Here is a 16,410-nt window from a genome sequence, read left to right on the forward strand (position 1 = left end):
CCTGACTGCACCACATACTAACTTGGTACTCTTAAGCAAGGTTTTCAACTTCTCTATGCCTCATTTTCCGCATCTATAAAATGGTAACTATTATAGTACCACACATAGGTTGTCATGAAAATTAAATGGGTTAATACATTTAAAGTACTTATATCAGTGTTAACACATAAGATGTATGTAATAAGTGTTGTCTACTGTTAATAAAAGTTCAAACTAACAACTAATTGCCAGAATCTGCTAATAATTCTACTAATTATGAAAGCAACAAAATTAGACCCAAAGATAACAAAACAAATATCAGAGTATACCGAAAAAAATCAACCACGTGAAAGATTATAGAAAGGAAGATGCTTTATTCTTCCCCCAGTCTACCACCTCACTCAGAAATACAACATTTATGTCACTTATAACGCTGGGCAGTAGTTCCCATATTGCATATGTATACCTTCTTGTGGCTGCTACAGCACTGCTCCACATGACTTCCTCTTTCTCTACATTTCTACATTCAGAAAGGACCAGCAACCCCCGGAAAATATTTATGTTATGTACAGAAGAGAAGAGGGTAGTTCTGGCAAAGGCACACAGAAACATGGGAGATACAATCCTCCTAAAGCTTCATAAAGTGAGAAAAGAGACAGGAAAACTCATGCAAGCAGCACACTTTGAGAACCACACATAGGCTTTCTTATATTCTCTCTGACCAGAATGTCAAAGAGCAAGGCAATGAAAAGAAGCAATACAAGATCCTATCTTTGTCCAGCAGAGCTGCTCTAGATGACAGACTTTTAACAATAGGCTTATGCTAAAGGTTGTATATAAACAACTAATTCTACACTGGAGATAGGAAAAGGAACTCCAACTAGCACTCAAGTGAACAGAACAGGGATGGGGCAATCTAGACCCTGTGTTTGTTGACAAACACTGATTCTAGACAAATCTATCCTTAATCAAACAGGAGAAAAGAGACTAGGAAAAAAAAGGCCTAGAAAAAAAAAGAAAGACTTACAAAGAAAAGAGAATATCAACCCAAAACCTTAAAAAAGAAAGCAGTCTTCTGAAAATAATTCTCTATAGGCATTTGTAAAAGCATGTATAAGGTACTTGGCACACTCAAAAGGAAATAAGCCATATTTTCTAATAAACACAAAGAGAAGGCCAGGCGCAGTGGCTCAGCCTATGCTCTCAGCATCCTAGGAGGCCGAGGCGAGTGGACTGCTTGAAACCAGGAATTCAAGACCAGCCTGGACAACACGGCAAAACCCTGTGTCTACTATAAATGCAAAAAATCAGCTGGGCAGGCATGGCATCGCGGGTCTACAGTCTCAGCTACTTGGGAGGCTGTGATGAGAGGATTACCTTGAGCCCCAGAAGTCAAGGCTTCAGTGAGCTGTGATGCACTCCACTGCACTCCAGCCTAGGCAATGGTAGTGAGACCCTGTGCTTTAAAAAAGAAAAAAAAAAAAGAAAAGAAAAAAAGAAAAAGAAAAAAAAGAAATAGAGTAGAAACAGAAAGTCATAAGGAGAGAGACACAATGAAACAAGAGAAATGAATGAGAATGACTGCAAGGACATTTAAAAATGTAATAGCAGAAATAAAATCTGTATGCAATTAGCAACAAATTGCATTGGTTATTCAGAAAACAGATTTAATGTTGAGGACAAACTTGAAAAGTGCTGTAAGAATTTGAAGGAAAAGAACAAAGATAAAATCATCATGGAAAATAATCAAGAAAAGAATTGTATTTTCTAAAGGAAAAAAAAAATCAAGAGGAGCAAAAAGTCCAATATATAATTGATGTTGATCAGAAGAGTTTACCATGTTCCACCCAAAATCAATGAACAGAGACATACCTAGTTGCATCTTGGCAAATTTTTTTGAACTAAAAGAATTAAAATATAAACTATAAGAATATAGGTGGAAAAAAAATTACTTTTGAAGAAAGCAAAATCAAGTTAGCTTCAAGGTTATCTATAATACCATATTCTACAAGACAATAACAAAATGTGATCAAAGCTGTGAAGGAAAATGCTCCCATAAAGTATTTAATGGTAGCAGGAAGTCATTCTCAGATAGCCAGGTCTCAGAAAATACAACCCAGAAATACTTTTTAGAAAAAAAAAAAGAAAAAGAAAAAAATACCTTAAACTGTGATTCAGCTAAAAAGGGAAAATCAAAATTAAAATATACAAGGGATTTGTGGTGTACTGCAAAACCTTATGTTTCATATCCTAAGAACCCCTAAAAAAACTCCACATTCACTACCACCATACTAAGCTCTGAGTCTTAGTTTCACCATTCATGTTATTAACATGATATTAATACCCACCTTAAAAGTTAGCAACTATGAAATCAAGATAACTGCACCATAAAGAGATTTGCAAAACACCATGAAAATGAAAAAAAAAAAAAAATACAGACAGTCCCTGACTTACAATGGTTCAACTTATGGTATTTTCAACTTACAATGGGTTTATCCGGATGTAACCCCATCATAGGTCGAGGAGCATCTGTACTTATTATTCACGTAATAGAAGCATCAACAGAAGTTTTCACTGCCTTTTACCAAAATGGCCTATTGACATGGTGCTTTTTTCTCTGCTCTAGAGATTCCCTATATGACACACTTTCTCTAATACTCATCAAAGGGATTAATATTTGAGAAAGCATGTCATATAGGGAACCACAAATCAATCTCTCCCTGACTCCTAACTACTAGATTCTAGATTTAGCTACAGAATAGTAAGCATCTCACTGTTGTAAGGAAAGCAGCAAATCTTTTCCCTTTCTTTCATTTCTTATGAGGACTGAAGACAGCTGCAATATTCCAAAGAGTCTGACACAACTTAGGAAAATTAACGGAATAATGTCTACCTGAGAGAATAAAGGAGATGGCTTGAGAAATAAAAATGGAGTAAAAGTTTAGGGTATCCTAGTGAAAGGTTTCAAAGATGCCTTCAGCAAGAGAGTCCATATCGTATGGGTCCATTTATATGAAATTCTGCAACAGACTAAACTATAGTACAAAAACTTCAAAACAGTTGTTGCTATGGGGATGAGAATGAGAGTGTGGACTGAAAAGGGGCATGATGAAAGTATCTGGGGTGACAGGTTCTATATCTTGACAGGGATTTGGGTTGTACAGGTGTATGCATTTTTCTAAACTCATAGAATGTACACTTAAGATTTCTGTATTTCAATAGATATAAATTTTATATCAAAAGAAAAACTACATATATTTATCTGCATGCTGACATATTTAGTTGGAAAACTACTAATGTCTGCAATTTACTTTGAAATGCATCAAAAAGTAAGCTAGATAAATAGATGGATAGAGGGACACACAGATGATGGATGTCAGATAAAAACAAGGAAGTAGGGTAAAACGTTAATGGAAAAATTCTGATGGTGGATACAGCAGGGTCGTTTGTAAACTTTATTTTGTGTTCAGAAATTTTTATAATAAAATACTGGGGAGAAGTTAAGGACTTTAAACTTGACCAGTCATGTAAAAAAAAAAAAATCACTGCAGGCCTTTGATAGGGGCAGATGGCATGGTCAAGGAGGGCAAAGAAATGAAAAGGAAGAAGATGAAATGATGATAATCTAGGAAAGAAATAGAATCCTGGATTAGTCTATGGTAATAGAAATAAAGAGGAATATGATACATTGGAAAAGTGACCTAGGCTTATAAAACAAATAGAAGCAATTATATGAATAATACTTGATGATTTTTACTTGAAAGGAATTGCATCTCAGATATGTCAGCAATGGGAGAAGGGAGAAAGCAGATTCAATGAATAAATGAAGTGAGGTCAAAACAAGAGAGGCAACTCAAAAACACCAGGAACCTATCTTCTTTTTTTTTTTTAAGGTTCTTTTTTCTTTTTTTTTTTTTTTATTATACTTTAAGTTTCAGGGTACATGTGCAAAATGTGCAGGTTTGTTACATATGTATACATGTGCCATGTTAGTGTGTTGCACCCATTAACTCGTCATTTAACATTAGGCATATCTCCTAATGCTATCCCTCCCCCCTTCCCCCACCCCACAACAGGCCCCGGTGTGTGATGCTCCCCTTCCTGTGTCCATGTGTTCTCATTGTTCAATTCCCACCTATGAGTGAGAACATGCGGTGTTTGGTGTTTTGTCCTTGTGATAGTTTGCTGAGAATGATGGTTTCCAGCTTCATCCATGCCCCTACAAAGGACACAAACTCATCATTTTTTATGGCTGCATAGTATTCCATGGTGTATATGTGCTACATTTTCCTAATCCAGTCTATCACTGTTGGACATTTGGGTTGGTTCCAAGTCTTTGCTATTGTGAATAGTGCCACAGTAAACATAACGTGTGCATATGTGTTTATAGCAGCATGATTTATAGTCCTTTGGGTATATACCCAGTAATGGGATGGCTGGGTCAAATGGTATTTCTAGTTCTAGATCCCTGAGGAATCGCCACACTGACTTCCACAATGGTTGAACTAGTTTACAGTCCCCACCAACAGTGTAAAAGTGTTCCTATTTCTCCACATCCTCTCCAGCACCTGTTGTTTCCTGACTTTTTAATGATCGCCATTCTAACTGGTGTGAGATGGTATCTCATTGTGGTTCTGATTTGCATTTCTCTGATGGCCAGTGATGATGAGCATTTTTTCATGTGTCTTTTGGCTGCATAAATGTCTCCTTTTGAAAAGTATCTGTTTATATCTTTCACCCACTTTTTGATGGGGTTGTTTTTTCTTGTAAATTTGTTTGAGTTCATTGTAGATTCTGGATATTAGGCCTTTGTCAGATGAGTAGATTGCAAAAATTTTCTCCCATTCTGCAGGTTGCCTGTTCACTCTGATGGTAGTTCCTTTTGCTGTGCAGAAGCTCTTTAGTTTAATTAGATCCAATTTGTCAATTTTGGCTTTTGCTGCCATTGCTTTTGGTGTTTTAGACATGAAGTCCTTGACCATTCCTATGTCCTGAATGGTATTGCCTAGGTTTTCTTCTAGGGTTTTTATGGTTTTAGGCCTAACATTTAAGTCTTTAATCCATCTTGAATTAATTTTTGTATAAGGTGTAAGGAAGGGATCCAGTTTCAGCTTTCTACATATGGCTAGCCAGTTTTCCCAGCACCGTTTATTAAATAGGGAATCCTTTCCCCATTTCTTGTTTTTGTCAGGTTTGTCAAAGATCAGATAGTTGTAGATATGCGTGATGCCTCCAGCTTTGTTCTTTTGGCTTAGGATTGACTTGGCAATGCGGGCTCTTTTTTGGTTCCATATGAACTTTAAAGTAGTTTTTTCCAATTCTGTGAAGAAAGTCATTGGTAGCTTGATGGGGATGGCATTGAATCTATAAATTACCTTGGGTAGTATGGCCATTTTCACGGTATTGATTCTTCCTACCCATGAGCATGGAATGTTCTTCCATTTGTTTGTATCCTCTTTTATTTCCTTGAGCAGTGGTTTGTAGTTCTCCTTGAAGAGGTCCTTCACGTCCCTTTTAAGTTGGATTCCTAGGTATTTTATTCTCTTTGAAGCAATTGTGAATGGGAGTTCATGATTTGGCTGTTCGTCTGTTATTGGTGTATAAGAATGCTTGTGATTTTTGCACATTGATTTTGTATCCTGAGACTTTGCTGAAGTTGCTTATCAGCTTAAGGAGATTCTGGGCTGAGACGATGGGGTTTTCTAGATATACAATCATGTCATCTGCAAACAGGGACAATTTGACTTCCTCTTTTCCTAATTGAATACACTTTATTTCCTTCTCCTGCCTGATTGCCCTGGCCAGAACTTCTAACACTATGTTGAATAGGAGTGGTGAGAGAGGGCATCCCTGTCTTGTGCCAGTTTTCAAAGGGAATGCTTCCAGTTTTTGCCCATTCAGTATGATACTGGCTGTGGGTTTGTCATAGATAGCTCTTATTATTTTGAGATACGTCCCATCAATACCTAATGTATTGAGAGTTTTTAGCATGAAGCGTTGTTGAGTTTTGTCAAAGGCCTTTTCTGCATCTATTGAGATAATCATGTGGTTTTTGTCACTGATTCTGTTTATATGCTGGATTACGTTTATTGATTTGCGTATGTTGAACCAGCCTTACATCCCAGGGATGAAGCCCACTTGATCATGGTGGATAAGCTTTTTGATGTGCTGCTGGATTCGGTTTGCCAGTATTTTATTGAGGATTTTTGCATCAATGTTCATCAGGAATACTGGTCTAAAATTCTCTTTTTTTGTTGTGTCTCTGCCAGGCTTTGGTATCAGGATGATGCTGGCCTCATCAAAAGAGTTAGGGAGGATTCCCTCTTTTTCTATTGATTGGAATAGTTTCAGAAGGAATGGTACCAGCTCCTCCTTGTACTTCTGGTAGAATTCGGCTGTGAATCCATCTAGTCCTGGACTTTTTTTGGTTGGTAAGCTATTAATTATTGCCTCAATTTCAGAGCCTGTTATTGGTCTATTCAGGGATTCAACTTCTTCCTGGTTTAGCCTTGGGAGAGTGTATGTGTTGAGGAATTTATCCATTTCTTCTAGATTTTCTAGTTTATTTGCATAGAGGTGTTTATAGTATGCTCTGATGGTAGTTTGTATTTCTGTGGGATCAGTGGTGATCTTCCCTTTATCATTTTTTATTGCACCTATTTGATTCTTCTCTCTTTTCTTCTTTATTAGTCTTGCTAGCGGTCTACCAATTTTGATCTTTTCAAAAAACCAGCTCCTGGATTCACTGATTTTTTGAAGGGTTTTTTGTGTCTCTATCTCCTTCAGTTCTGCTCTGATCTTAGTTATTTCTTGCCTTCTGCTAGCTTTTGAATGTGTTTGCTCTTGCTTCTCTAGTTCTTTTAATTGTGATGTTAGGGTGTCAATTTCAGATCTTTCCACTTTCTCTTGTGGGCATTTAGTGCTATAAATTTCCCTCTACACACTGCTTTGAATGTGTCCCAGAGATTCTGGTATGTTGTGTCTTTGTTCTCATTGGTTTCAAAGAACATCTTTATTTCTGCCTTCATTTTGTTATGTACCCAACAGTCATTCAGGAGCAGGTTGTTCAGTTTCCATGTAGTCGAGCGGTTTTGAGTGAGATTCTTAATCCTGAGTTCTAGTTTGATTGCACTGTAGTCTGAGAGACAGTTTGTTATAATTTCTCTTGTTTTACATTTGCTGAGGAGTGCTTTACTTCCAACTATGTGGTCAGTTTTGGAACAAGTGTGGTGTGGTGCTGAAAAGAATGTATATTCTGTTGATTTGGGGTGGAGAGTTCTGTAGATGTCTATTAGGTCTGCTTGGTGCAGAGCTGAGTTCAATTCCTGGATATCCTTGTAAACTTTCTGTCTCACTGATCTGTCTAATATTGACAGTGGGGTGTTAAAGTCTCCCATTATTATTGTGTGGGAGTCTGAGTCTCTTCGTAGGTCTCTAAGGACTTGCTTTATGAATCTGGGTGCTCCTGTATTAGGTGCATATATATTTAGGATAGTTAGCTCTTCTTGTTGAATTGATCCTTTTACCATTATGTAATGGCCTCTCTGTCTCTTTTGATCTTTGTTGGTTTAAAGTCTGTTTTATCAGAGACTAGGATTGCAACCCCTGCCTTTTTTTGTTTTCCATTTGCTTGGTAGATCTTCCTCCATCCCTTTATTTTGAGCCTATGTGTGTCTCTGTACGTGAGATGGGTTTCTTGAATACAGCACACTGATGGGTCTTGACTCTTTATCCCATTTGCCAGTCTGTGTCTTTTAATTGGAGCATTTAGCCTGTTTACATTTAAGCTTAATATTGTTATGTGTGAATTTGATCCTGTCATTATGATGTTAGCTTGTTATTTTGCTCGTTAGCTGATGCAGTTTCTTCCTAGCCTCAATGGTCTTTACAATTTGGCATGTTTTTGCAGTGGCTGGTACTAGTTGTTCCTTTCCCTGTTTAGTGTTTCCTTCAGGAGCGCTTGTAGGGCAGGCCTGGTGGTGACAAAATCTCTCAGCATTTGCTTGTCTGTAAAGGATTTTATTTCTCCTTCACTTATGGAGCTTAGTTTGGCTGGATATGAAATTCTGCATTGAAAATTCTTTTCTTTAAGAATGTTGAATATTGGCCCCTACTCTCTTCTGGCTTGTAGAGTTTCTGCAAAGAGATCAGCTGTTAGTCTGATGGGCTTCCCTTTGTGGGTAACCTGACCTTTCTTTCTGGCTGCCCTTAACATTTTTTCCTTCATTTCAACTTTGGTGAATCTGACAATTATGTGTCTTGGAGTTGCTCTTCTCGAGGAGTATCTTTGTGGCATTCTCTGTATTTCCTGAATTTGAATGTTGACCTGCCTTGCTCGATTGGGGAATTTCTCCTGGATAATATCCTGCAGAATGTTTTCCAACTTGGTTCCATTCTCCCCGTCACTTTCAGGTACACCAGACATAGATTTCATCTTTTCACATAGTCCCATATTTCTTGGAGGCTTTGTTCTTTTTATTCTTTTTTCTCTAAACTTCTCTTCTCGCCTCATTTCATTCATTTGATCTTCCATCACTGATACCCTTTATTCCAGTTGATCGAATCAGCTACTGAGGCTTGTGCATTCGTCATGTAGTTCTCGTGCCATGGTTTTCAGCTCCATCGGGTCCTTTCAGGACTTCACTGCATTGGTTATTCTAGTTAGCCATTCGTCTAATTTTTTTTTCAAGGTTTTTAACTTCATTGCCATGGGTTTGAACTTCCTCCTTTAGCTCGGAGTAGTTTGATCGTCTGAAGCCTCCTTCTCTCAACTCGTCAAAGTCATTCTCTGTCCAGCTTTGTTCCGTTGCTGGTGAGGAGCTGCGTTCCTCTGGAGGAGGAGAGGTGCTCTGACTTTTAGAGTTTCCAGTTTTTCTGCTCTGTTTTTTCCCCATCTCTGTGGTTTTATCTACCTTTGGTCTTTGATGATGGTGACACACAGATGGGGTTTTGGTGTGGACGTCCTTTCTGTTTGTTAGTTTTCCTTCTAAGAGTCAGGACCCTCAGCTGCAGGTCTGTTGGAGTTTGCTGGAGGTCCACTCTAGACCCTCTTTGCCTGGGTATCAGCAGCGGAGTCTGCAGAACAGTGAATATTGGTGAACAGCAAATGTTGCTGCCTGATCGTTCCTCTGGAAGTTTTGTCTCAGAGAAGTACCCGGCCATGTGAGGTGTCAGTCTGCCCCTACTGGGGGATGCCTCCCAGTTAGGCTACTCTGGGGTCAGAGACCCACTTGAGGAGGCAGTCTGTCCATTCTCAGATCTCCAGCTGCGTGCTGGGAGAACCACTACTCTCTTCAAAGCTGTCAGACAGGGACATTTAAGTCTGCAGAGGTTTCTGCTGCCTTTTGTTTGGCTATGCCCTGCCCCCAGAGGTGGAGTCTACAGAGGCAGGCAGGCCTCCTTGAGCTGCGGTGGGCTCCACCCAGTTTGAGCTTCTGAACCTATCTTCTTAAAATGGTGGTTGGGAACCAAGAGAGCAAAGCCACTCTGGTCCATTAGGTTTTTCTGCCTTCACATGTAAATATCTTTAGTGGAGAATAAGTTACATAACCCTCAGATATGAGGGAAGAAAATTCACTCCTGGAGAAATCCTCTAGAATACATTAAGCACTTTCTCTTATTGGGTCAAAATAATGTTACTAACTGGCTAGCCAACCTGTTTTCTATGAGATGCATCAGAACCCTGCCTGACTCTGGAGCTCTGGCCACATCAATAGGTAAGATTCCATAAAATGTGCTATTTGATAGCATTTAATACAATATTTAATCCTTTTATTATCAAGAAAAGTCTGATAATCTTATTAAAACTCTTACTTCAAAACACACAAGATTCAAATTTATAATTTTTTTATTCCTACTACATAATCAGTTTAGTATTCCTCCCTTCCCAGCCCTGATTTTCTTCCATGCCCACTTCATCAAATTATTTTCAAACTGCCCAGTAATTTTCCATGTGACTTTAACTTCTTTTTTCACTCCCTCCCTCTCTCTTCTCTCCCTCTCTCTTTCTCACACACACAGGCACACAAACACAAAAATGCACTCTCTCACACACACACAATTAGGAAATTACTATAAACTGGATCTAGAAGTTGGCAAGTTTAAGTCAGTTTTCACATGGAATGGTTAGATGGTAGAAAAATAGGAAAGAATTTGTCTGAAATCTGCAAAACACTAAATAATAATCACCTGAAAGGGAAAAATGAGTCTATACAGTTATAAACTATCCTCCACAGTCTTTTTACATACTGTACTAAAACCCAGAAGAGAAAAAAAGGATTTTCTTAGTAACTTATTTTTTGTTGGATAATCCTTCTAAAGAAAACTGTTTATATCAATTATACTTTATTCTATTTTCTCTACAACTTGACTGACAAGCCACGAAGTGGCCAAATGAACCATGCAAACAAAAATTCTAACAAGGTAGAGCCACAGACTGGCATCTGGGATAGATCTTACTGGTTACACATTTCAAAGTACATTCAAGATCAAGCACAGGGAAGCCTTTTTTTTTTTTTTTTTTTTATAACACAGTCAGGGACATTTTGGTTTTTCAGCTGAAACCACAACTAGCCAAAGCTGGAAAACGTTACATCACCATCCATGATTCAACAATAACAAAAAGGATGACTATCTAAAAAAGAATGGTCTAGAAAGCATCACTTCATGCTATGGGTTGAACTGTGCCCTCTAATAACGTTGTTGAAGTCTAACCACCAGTGCCTTAGAATGTGACCTAATTTGGAAATAGGGTTGTTGCAGATATAATTAGTTAAGATGAGGTCATACTGGTGTAGAGTGGGCCCCTAATTCAATATGACTGGTATCCTCACAAGAAGACAGCAATGTGAAGAAACAGGGAGAATGCCCCATGAAGAGGGAAGCAGAGATTGGACTGATGCATTTACAATCCAAGGAACATCAAAGATGGCTAACCCTCATGAGCAGCTAGGAGAAAGGTATGGAATAGATTCTCCCTCAAAGCTCTCTTGGTTGGCAGGTGCCAACCCTGCTAACACCTTGATTTCTGATGTCTAGGCTCCAGAACTATGAAAGAATAAATTTCTGTTGTTTTAAGCCACCCAGTTTGTGGTACTCTGTTATTATAGCAGCCCTAAGAAACGAATGCCTAATATCAATAAAAACTTCCAGATTTTAATCTTAAAATACAAGTTTTCATAACTATGAAAACTTAGAAGCAATCTGACCTTCAGTAGGAGAATGGATAAATGAATTGTGGTACATCATACAAAGGAATATCATTCAGTAATAAAAAGAAATTAGCTATCAAGCCATGGAAAGACTTGAGGAATCTTAAAAGGATATTACTAAGTGAAAGAAGCCACTCTGAAAAGACTGCACACTAGATGATTCTAACTACATGACATTCTGGAAAAGGCAAAAATGTGGACACAGAAAAAGATTAGTGATTGCCTGGTGTTCAGGGAGAGGGGAAAATGAAAGAGGTGATGCAAAGGGGATTTTTAGGGCACTAAAACTATTCTACATGATACAGTAACAATGAATATATGCCACCATACCTTCGTCAAAACCCACAGAATGTACACCACAAAGTATGAACCCTAATGCAAACTATGTATTTAAGTATTAATATAAAAATGTATCAGTATCGTTTCATCAGTTGCAACAAATGCACCACACAAGGTACATTCAACGGAATAAATATCAATTCCTTCACTTTTCTGCAAAAACTTCTACAAAAAATCCTGTATCTCTAAAGGGTAACACATTATTCTATACATTAGCTAAGTCATAATTTAATGCTTCCTTGACTGTCATATTTAATCTATTTCTACATTTTGTCCTGTCTCTTCCTTTCATTCCCCACACCAATATAGCCCCACTCCTCCATCCATAAGGACTAGCCCCACACCTTCTGATGTGTCCTTCTGAGCTATACTTCAGACAGTCCTTTCCAATAAATGATGGTTCGTAATAGATTATATGCCAAAAACAAGACAGACAGAAGATAGGTGAATAGATACAATATTATCTAAATTTCTTTCATTTCACCTCATACCAAGGAGAATGAGCCCAGTTTATGTACTGTTTTTAGAAGATCATTATTCATTCAGTGCTCTTAACACCCTTGAAAGATAAGTAGTTCATATGCCCATTTATAAATGGGGTCATTGACCCTTATAGAAGTTAAGGAACTTTTCCAAGGTGACATATATCTCCCAACAGTGGCTGGAATTGAACAGATGTCTGATTACACTAAGACCATGATCATAACATGATAACATCCCAAGCAAGCAAGGGATATGAAGGACCAGAGGCTGAGAAAGAGATCAGAACCAGAGGTAAAAATGTGGGAGTCATCCAAAAAGAGATGACAGCTGAAACCACGAAGAAGAAAGAGAATGTGGAAGAAAGAGAGTGGGGAAAGCAAGGGATGAAGAAAACTTTAGGATTACCCCACTTATAAGAGAAGGAACAGCAAAGTACACATAGGAGGGGAGGGCAGATGAGAAATGAACCACATATTGTCACCAGATTTGAAACCTGGAATCATCATCTTTGACTCCTCTCTTCCCATAATCTGCAATGTTCAGGTAGCTTTGTGTACATTACATTCACCTATAATTTTTTCAGATTTGTTTTTTACAAAGTATTATGTCATTATCCTAGTACATGTCCTTTAGCAACTTTTACTTGGAATTATTCCAGTAGCCTCCAAACATGTCTTCATTCTTTCCATTCGACCTGCTCTTGACTAGTATCACCTGTTTATGTACCCACAGCCTCTTCTATCACTCCACCTACTATCGCCAACAAATGGGAGCTTATTATTCACAATGTTCTTCTGTCCTTGGATTTTTAATCTATCTTGAAAAACAAATGGAGATGCACCATTCATTTCAGACTGCACATATTCAATAGTAAACATATAAATAATCTTAAAATCATCCTCCCCACTGAAAGGCATTTATATTGTCTCCAGACTTATCATTACAAACTTCAGGATTATCTTGTCAAATTTTAACCATATTATTTATAGAATAAGCAAAAATTAAAATCTTAAAAATACTGAGCTTTTCTGTTCAAATCAAGGTATGTTTTTCTGTTTAAGTATTCATCTTTACCACTCTAGCAGAGTTTTAAAGTTTCTTCACATATTTTCTGCATATTTAAGTTTATTCCTAGATATTTTACATTTTTAGTTATTATAGAATTTTTCTCTCTTATATTTTATAAGTATTTTTATAATAGAAAGCTATAATTCTTATATATAAATTTTGCCTTTTAGTGTGCCTCATAATTTTTTATTGGAAGTCAGACATGTAAAGGTACTAGGTAAAAAGAACTGAGGTAAACAGGCCTTTGGTGATGTGGTGAAGCAAGAGAGAAACTGTAAGATACTCAATACATTACTCGTGTGTTTTAGGAGCTTGTATTTTCTCAACTGCATATATGTCTATAATCAATATATAGTATGTTTTGTGTATTGAAATTTACTTAGCTAGATAGATACCATTCTGTCATAGAATATACCACAATTTATTAATGATCAAATGATGTACATTTATCATGTACACAAATAATGTACAATTAAGATCTTTATTCCAGTCTCCTGGAATAAATGTGGGACTTTCTACATTAGTAAAACTGGAACTGCTAAGAAGAATGAGCATTTGTAGATATTGCTATATTTCTCTCTACTGTGGCTGTTTCAGCACTGTATGAGAATTCCCACTGCCCCACTTTTCAAACAATCCTTGGTATTATCAGACTTAATTGTTTTGATCTGATGAATGTGAAATAAGTTTTCTCAGTTGCTTTAAAAATGACATATCCCTGATTCCCTGATTATAGTGAGGTTTAACATTTTAAAATATATTGGTTAAACATTATGTATATATTTTTCCTTGAATTTCTTGTTCATAGACTTCCTCAACTTTCCGTTGGGTTGCATTTTCTCTTATTAATTTGTAGATGTTCTTTGCATATTTGGGTACTAATCTTTTATCAGTTACACATATTCTTTGCAAGTCTACTATCCCAAAATGTGACCTGTCTTTTCACAGTCTTCACATACGGAATTTGTCACATAAAGTTAGTAAATTTTAGCACAATAAAAATAATAATCTTTCTTTAAAAGTTAATACCTTAGAGTCTTATTTTAAATATTCTTCCTGATATCATAAGTCATAATGATATTGTCATATATTTTCTTCTAAAATTTTAAAGTTCTTATTTTCAGTTTTAGGTTTTCAATCTAATGAATCCAGTTGGTGTGTGTGAGTTAGAAATTCAACCTTTTTTTTTTTTAAACATGGCCAACCTAGCATTGATTACCAAATAGTTCATTCTTTCTCCCACTGATTTGTTATACATCTGTCATATACAGAGTTCCTACAAACATCAGTCTGTTTCTAAACTTGACTGATTTATTCCTATTCTGATTTACTTTAGCTTTATGCCTGATTGGGTGAATCTCCCCACTTTATTTTTCCTCTGGGTTAATCTTGACCTTTTACCCTTGCATATAAATTTTAGAGTCAGCTAAAACTTTGCCAAGTTCTGCAAAACAAACTTTTGAATTTTTTTGGAATTATATTCAATTAACAGATATATTTGAAGATATTTTACATCTCCAGACTATTGAATTTACCCATCCATTTATTTAGATATACTTTTAGCTTCTTTAATAAAGTTTTATAACTTTCTTCATAAAGTTCTTCCATATCTCGTTTTAACTTATTCCTAAGTAAGGTACTTTTGTTGCTGTTGTAACTGGGATCTTCTTTAAATCACATTTTCTAAACATTTTTGCTAAGGTACAGAAGCATGATCTTTTTATGTTATCTTGTATCTGGAAACAGTGCTAAGCTATACAATTAGTTCTGGTAGTTTGTATATAGATTTTCTCAGATTTCCCATACAGACAATCCTCTATAAATAATGAAAGTTTTGTTTATTCCTTTCATTTCTTGTATCATTTATTGTTTTTCTTATTTTACTGGCTAGGGTTTCCAGCATAATGCTGAATAAAAGTAGCGACAGTAATCATCATGTTTCTAAGCTTAATGAATGTATTTCTAGTATTTCATCATTAAGTATGAGGCTTATTGTAGAGTTCTGATGGATATCCTTTATCGGGCTAAGGTTGATTCTTTTCAATTCCTAGGTTCTTAAGAGTTGATATTGTTGGTAAGGGAGGTCGTGGTGCTAATCATAAATAAATGCTAACAATCATTTCTTCTCTATTAAAATAATCATTATGTGATAGACACTGTTTACTATCTAACATATGCTCTATGAGACTCCTTAACTCATTCTAAATAGATCTGCATATTTTCAGTACATGTCAATATCACATTCATGGACATAGTCTAATAATCCAATTGGCCAGGCGCGGTGGCTCACGCCTGTAATCCCAACACTCTCGGGGGGCCGAGGTGGGCGGATCATGAGATCAGAAGATCAAGGTCATCCTGGCTAACATGGTGAAACCCCGTCTCTACTAAAAATACAAAAAGTTAGCCAGGCATGGTGGCACGCACCTGTAATCCCAGCTCCTCGGGAAGCTGAGGCAGGAGAATCGCTTGAACCCGGGAGACAGAGGTTGCAAATGAGCCGAGATGGCGCCAATGCACTCCAGCCTAGGGGACAGAGAGAGACTCCCTCTAAAATAAAATAAAATAAAATAAAATAAAATAATCTCTGGCCTTTAGTTTGTAAAGGAAATATGCATAACACAAATTTTGAAGACAGACACGTTTGCCTGATTTAAGCCTATTACATACTTCAAGACAAGACAGATGGTTAAGAACAAAACATATCCTTTATCATATACATGTACATAAGATATCTAAAACAAAGACATAAAAGACATAATTATTTTGTGTGTTTTTTTTTTTTTTTTTTTTGAGACGGAGTCTCGCTCTGTCGCCCAGGCTGGAGTGCAGTGGCGCGATCTTGGCTCACTGCCAGCTCCGCCTCCTGGGTTCACGCCATTTTCCTGCCTCAGCCTCCCGAGTAGCTGGGACTACAGGCGCCAGCCACCACATCCGGCTAATTTTTTTTTTTTTTTTTTTTTTTTTTTTTTGTATTTTTAGAGAGACGGGGTTTCACCGTGTTAGCCAGGATGGTCTCGATCTCCTGACCTCGTGATCCGCCCATCTCGGCCTCCCAAAGTGCTGGGATTACAGGCATGAGCCACCGCGCCCAGCCAAAAGACATAAGTCTATTTAATATTTAATTCTGAATTGTTGACAAACATTGGTATAAAACAACAGGCTTCACAAAGGAAAGGAACTACTACATAGCTTGACTTTTATCTTTCAATAACCACCATTTGAGGCACATACTTTAATTAAAACCCAGTGCTATACAAATTATAACTTATAAATAAGTAGAGCTGTGCATTTGAATTTTAAAATCCTATATTTTGTGGGATTTATTCTC

General features: G+C 37.0%; 1 protein-coding gene across 7 annotated transcripts in view; it reads right to left on the reverse strand.

Moving 5' to 3' along the window:
* The window catches only part of MTMR2 (myotubularin related protein 2), a 91,262-nt gene that overhangs the window by 32,762 nt on the left and 42,090 nt on the right, over positions 1-16,410 (reverse strand). For 3 of the 7 annotated variants that reach the window (XM_054662641.2, XM_063784439.1, XM_063784440.1), the window contains one exon: positions 15,507-15,605. The exons of the other annotated variants lie outside the window; for them this stretch is intronic. In XM_054662641.2, the coding sequence (XP_054518616.1) occupies positions 15,507-15,605 (99 nt within the window). The remainder of the gene's footprint in view (positions 1-15,506; positions 15,606-16,410) is intronic. 7 annotated transcript variants of the gene reach the window in all.

This window comes from Pan troglodytes, chromosome 9, assembly GCF_028858775.2.
Source record: "Pan troglodytes isolate AG18354 chromosome 9, NHGRI_mPanTro3-v2.0_pri, whole genome shotgun sequence".
Lineage (NCBI taxonomy): Eukaryota > Metazoa > Chordata > Mammalia > Primates > Hominidae > Pan > Pan troglodytes.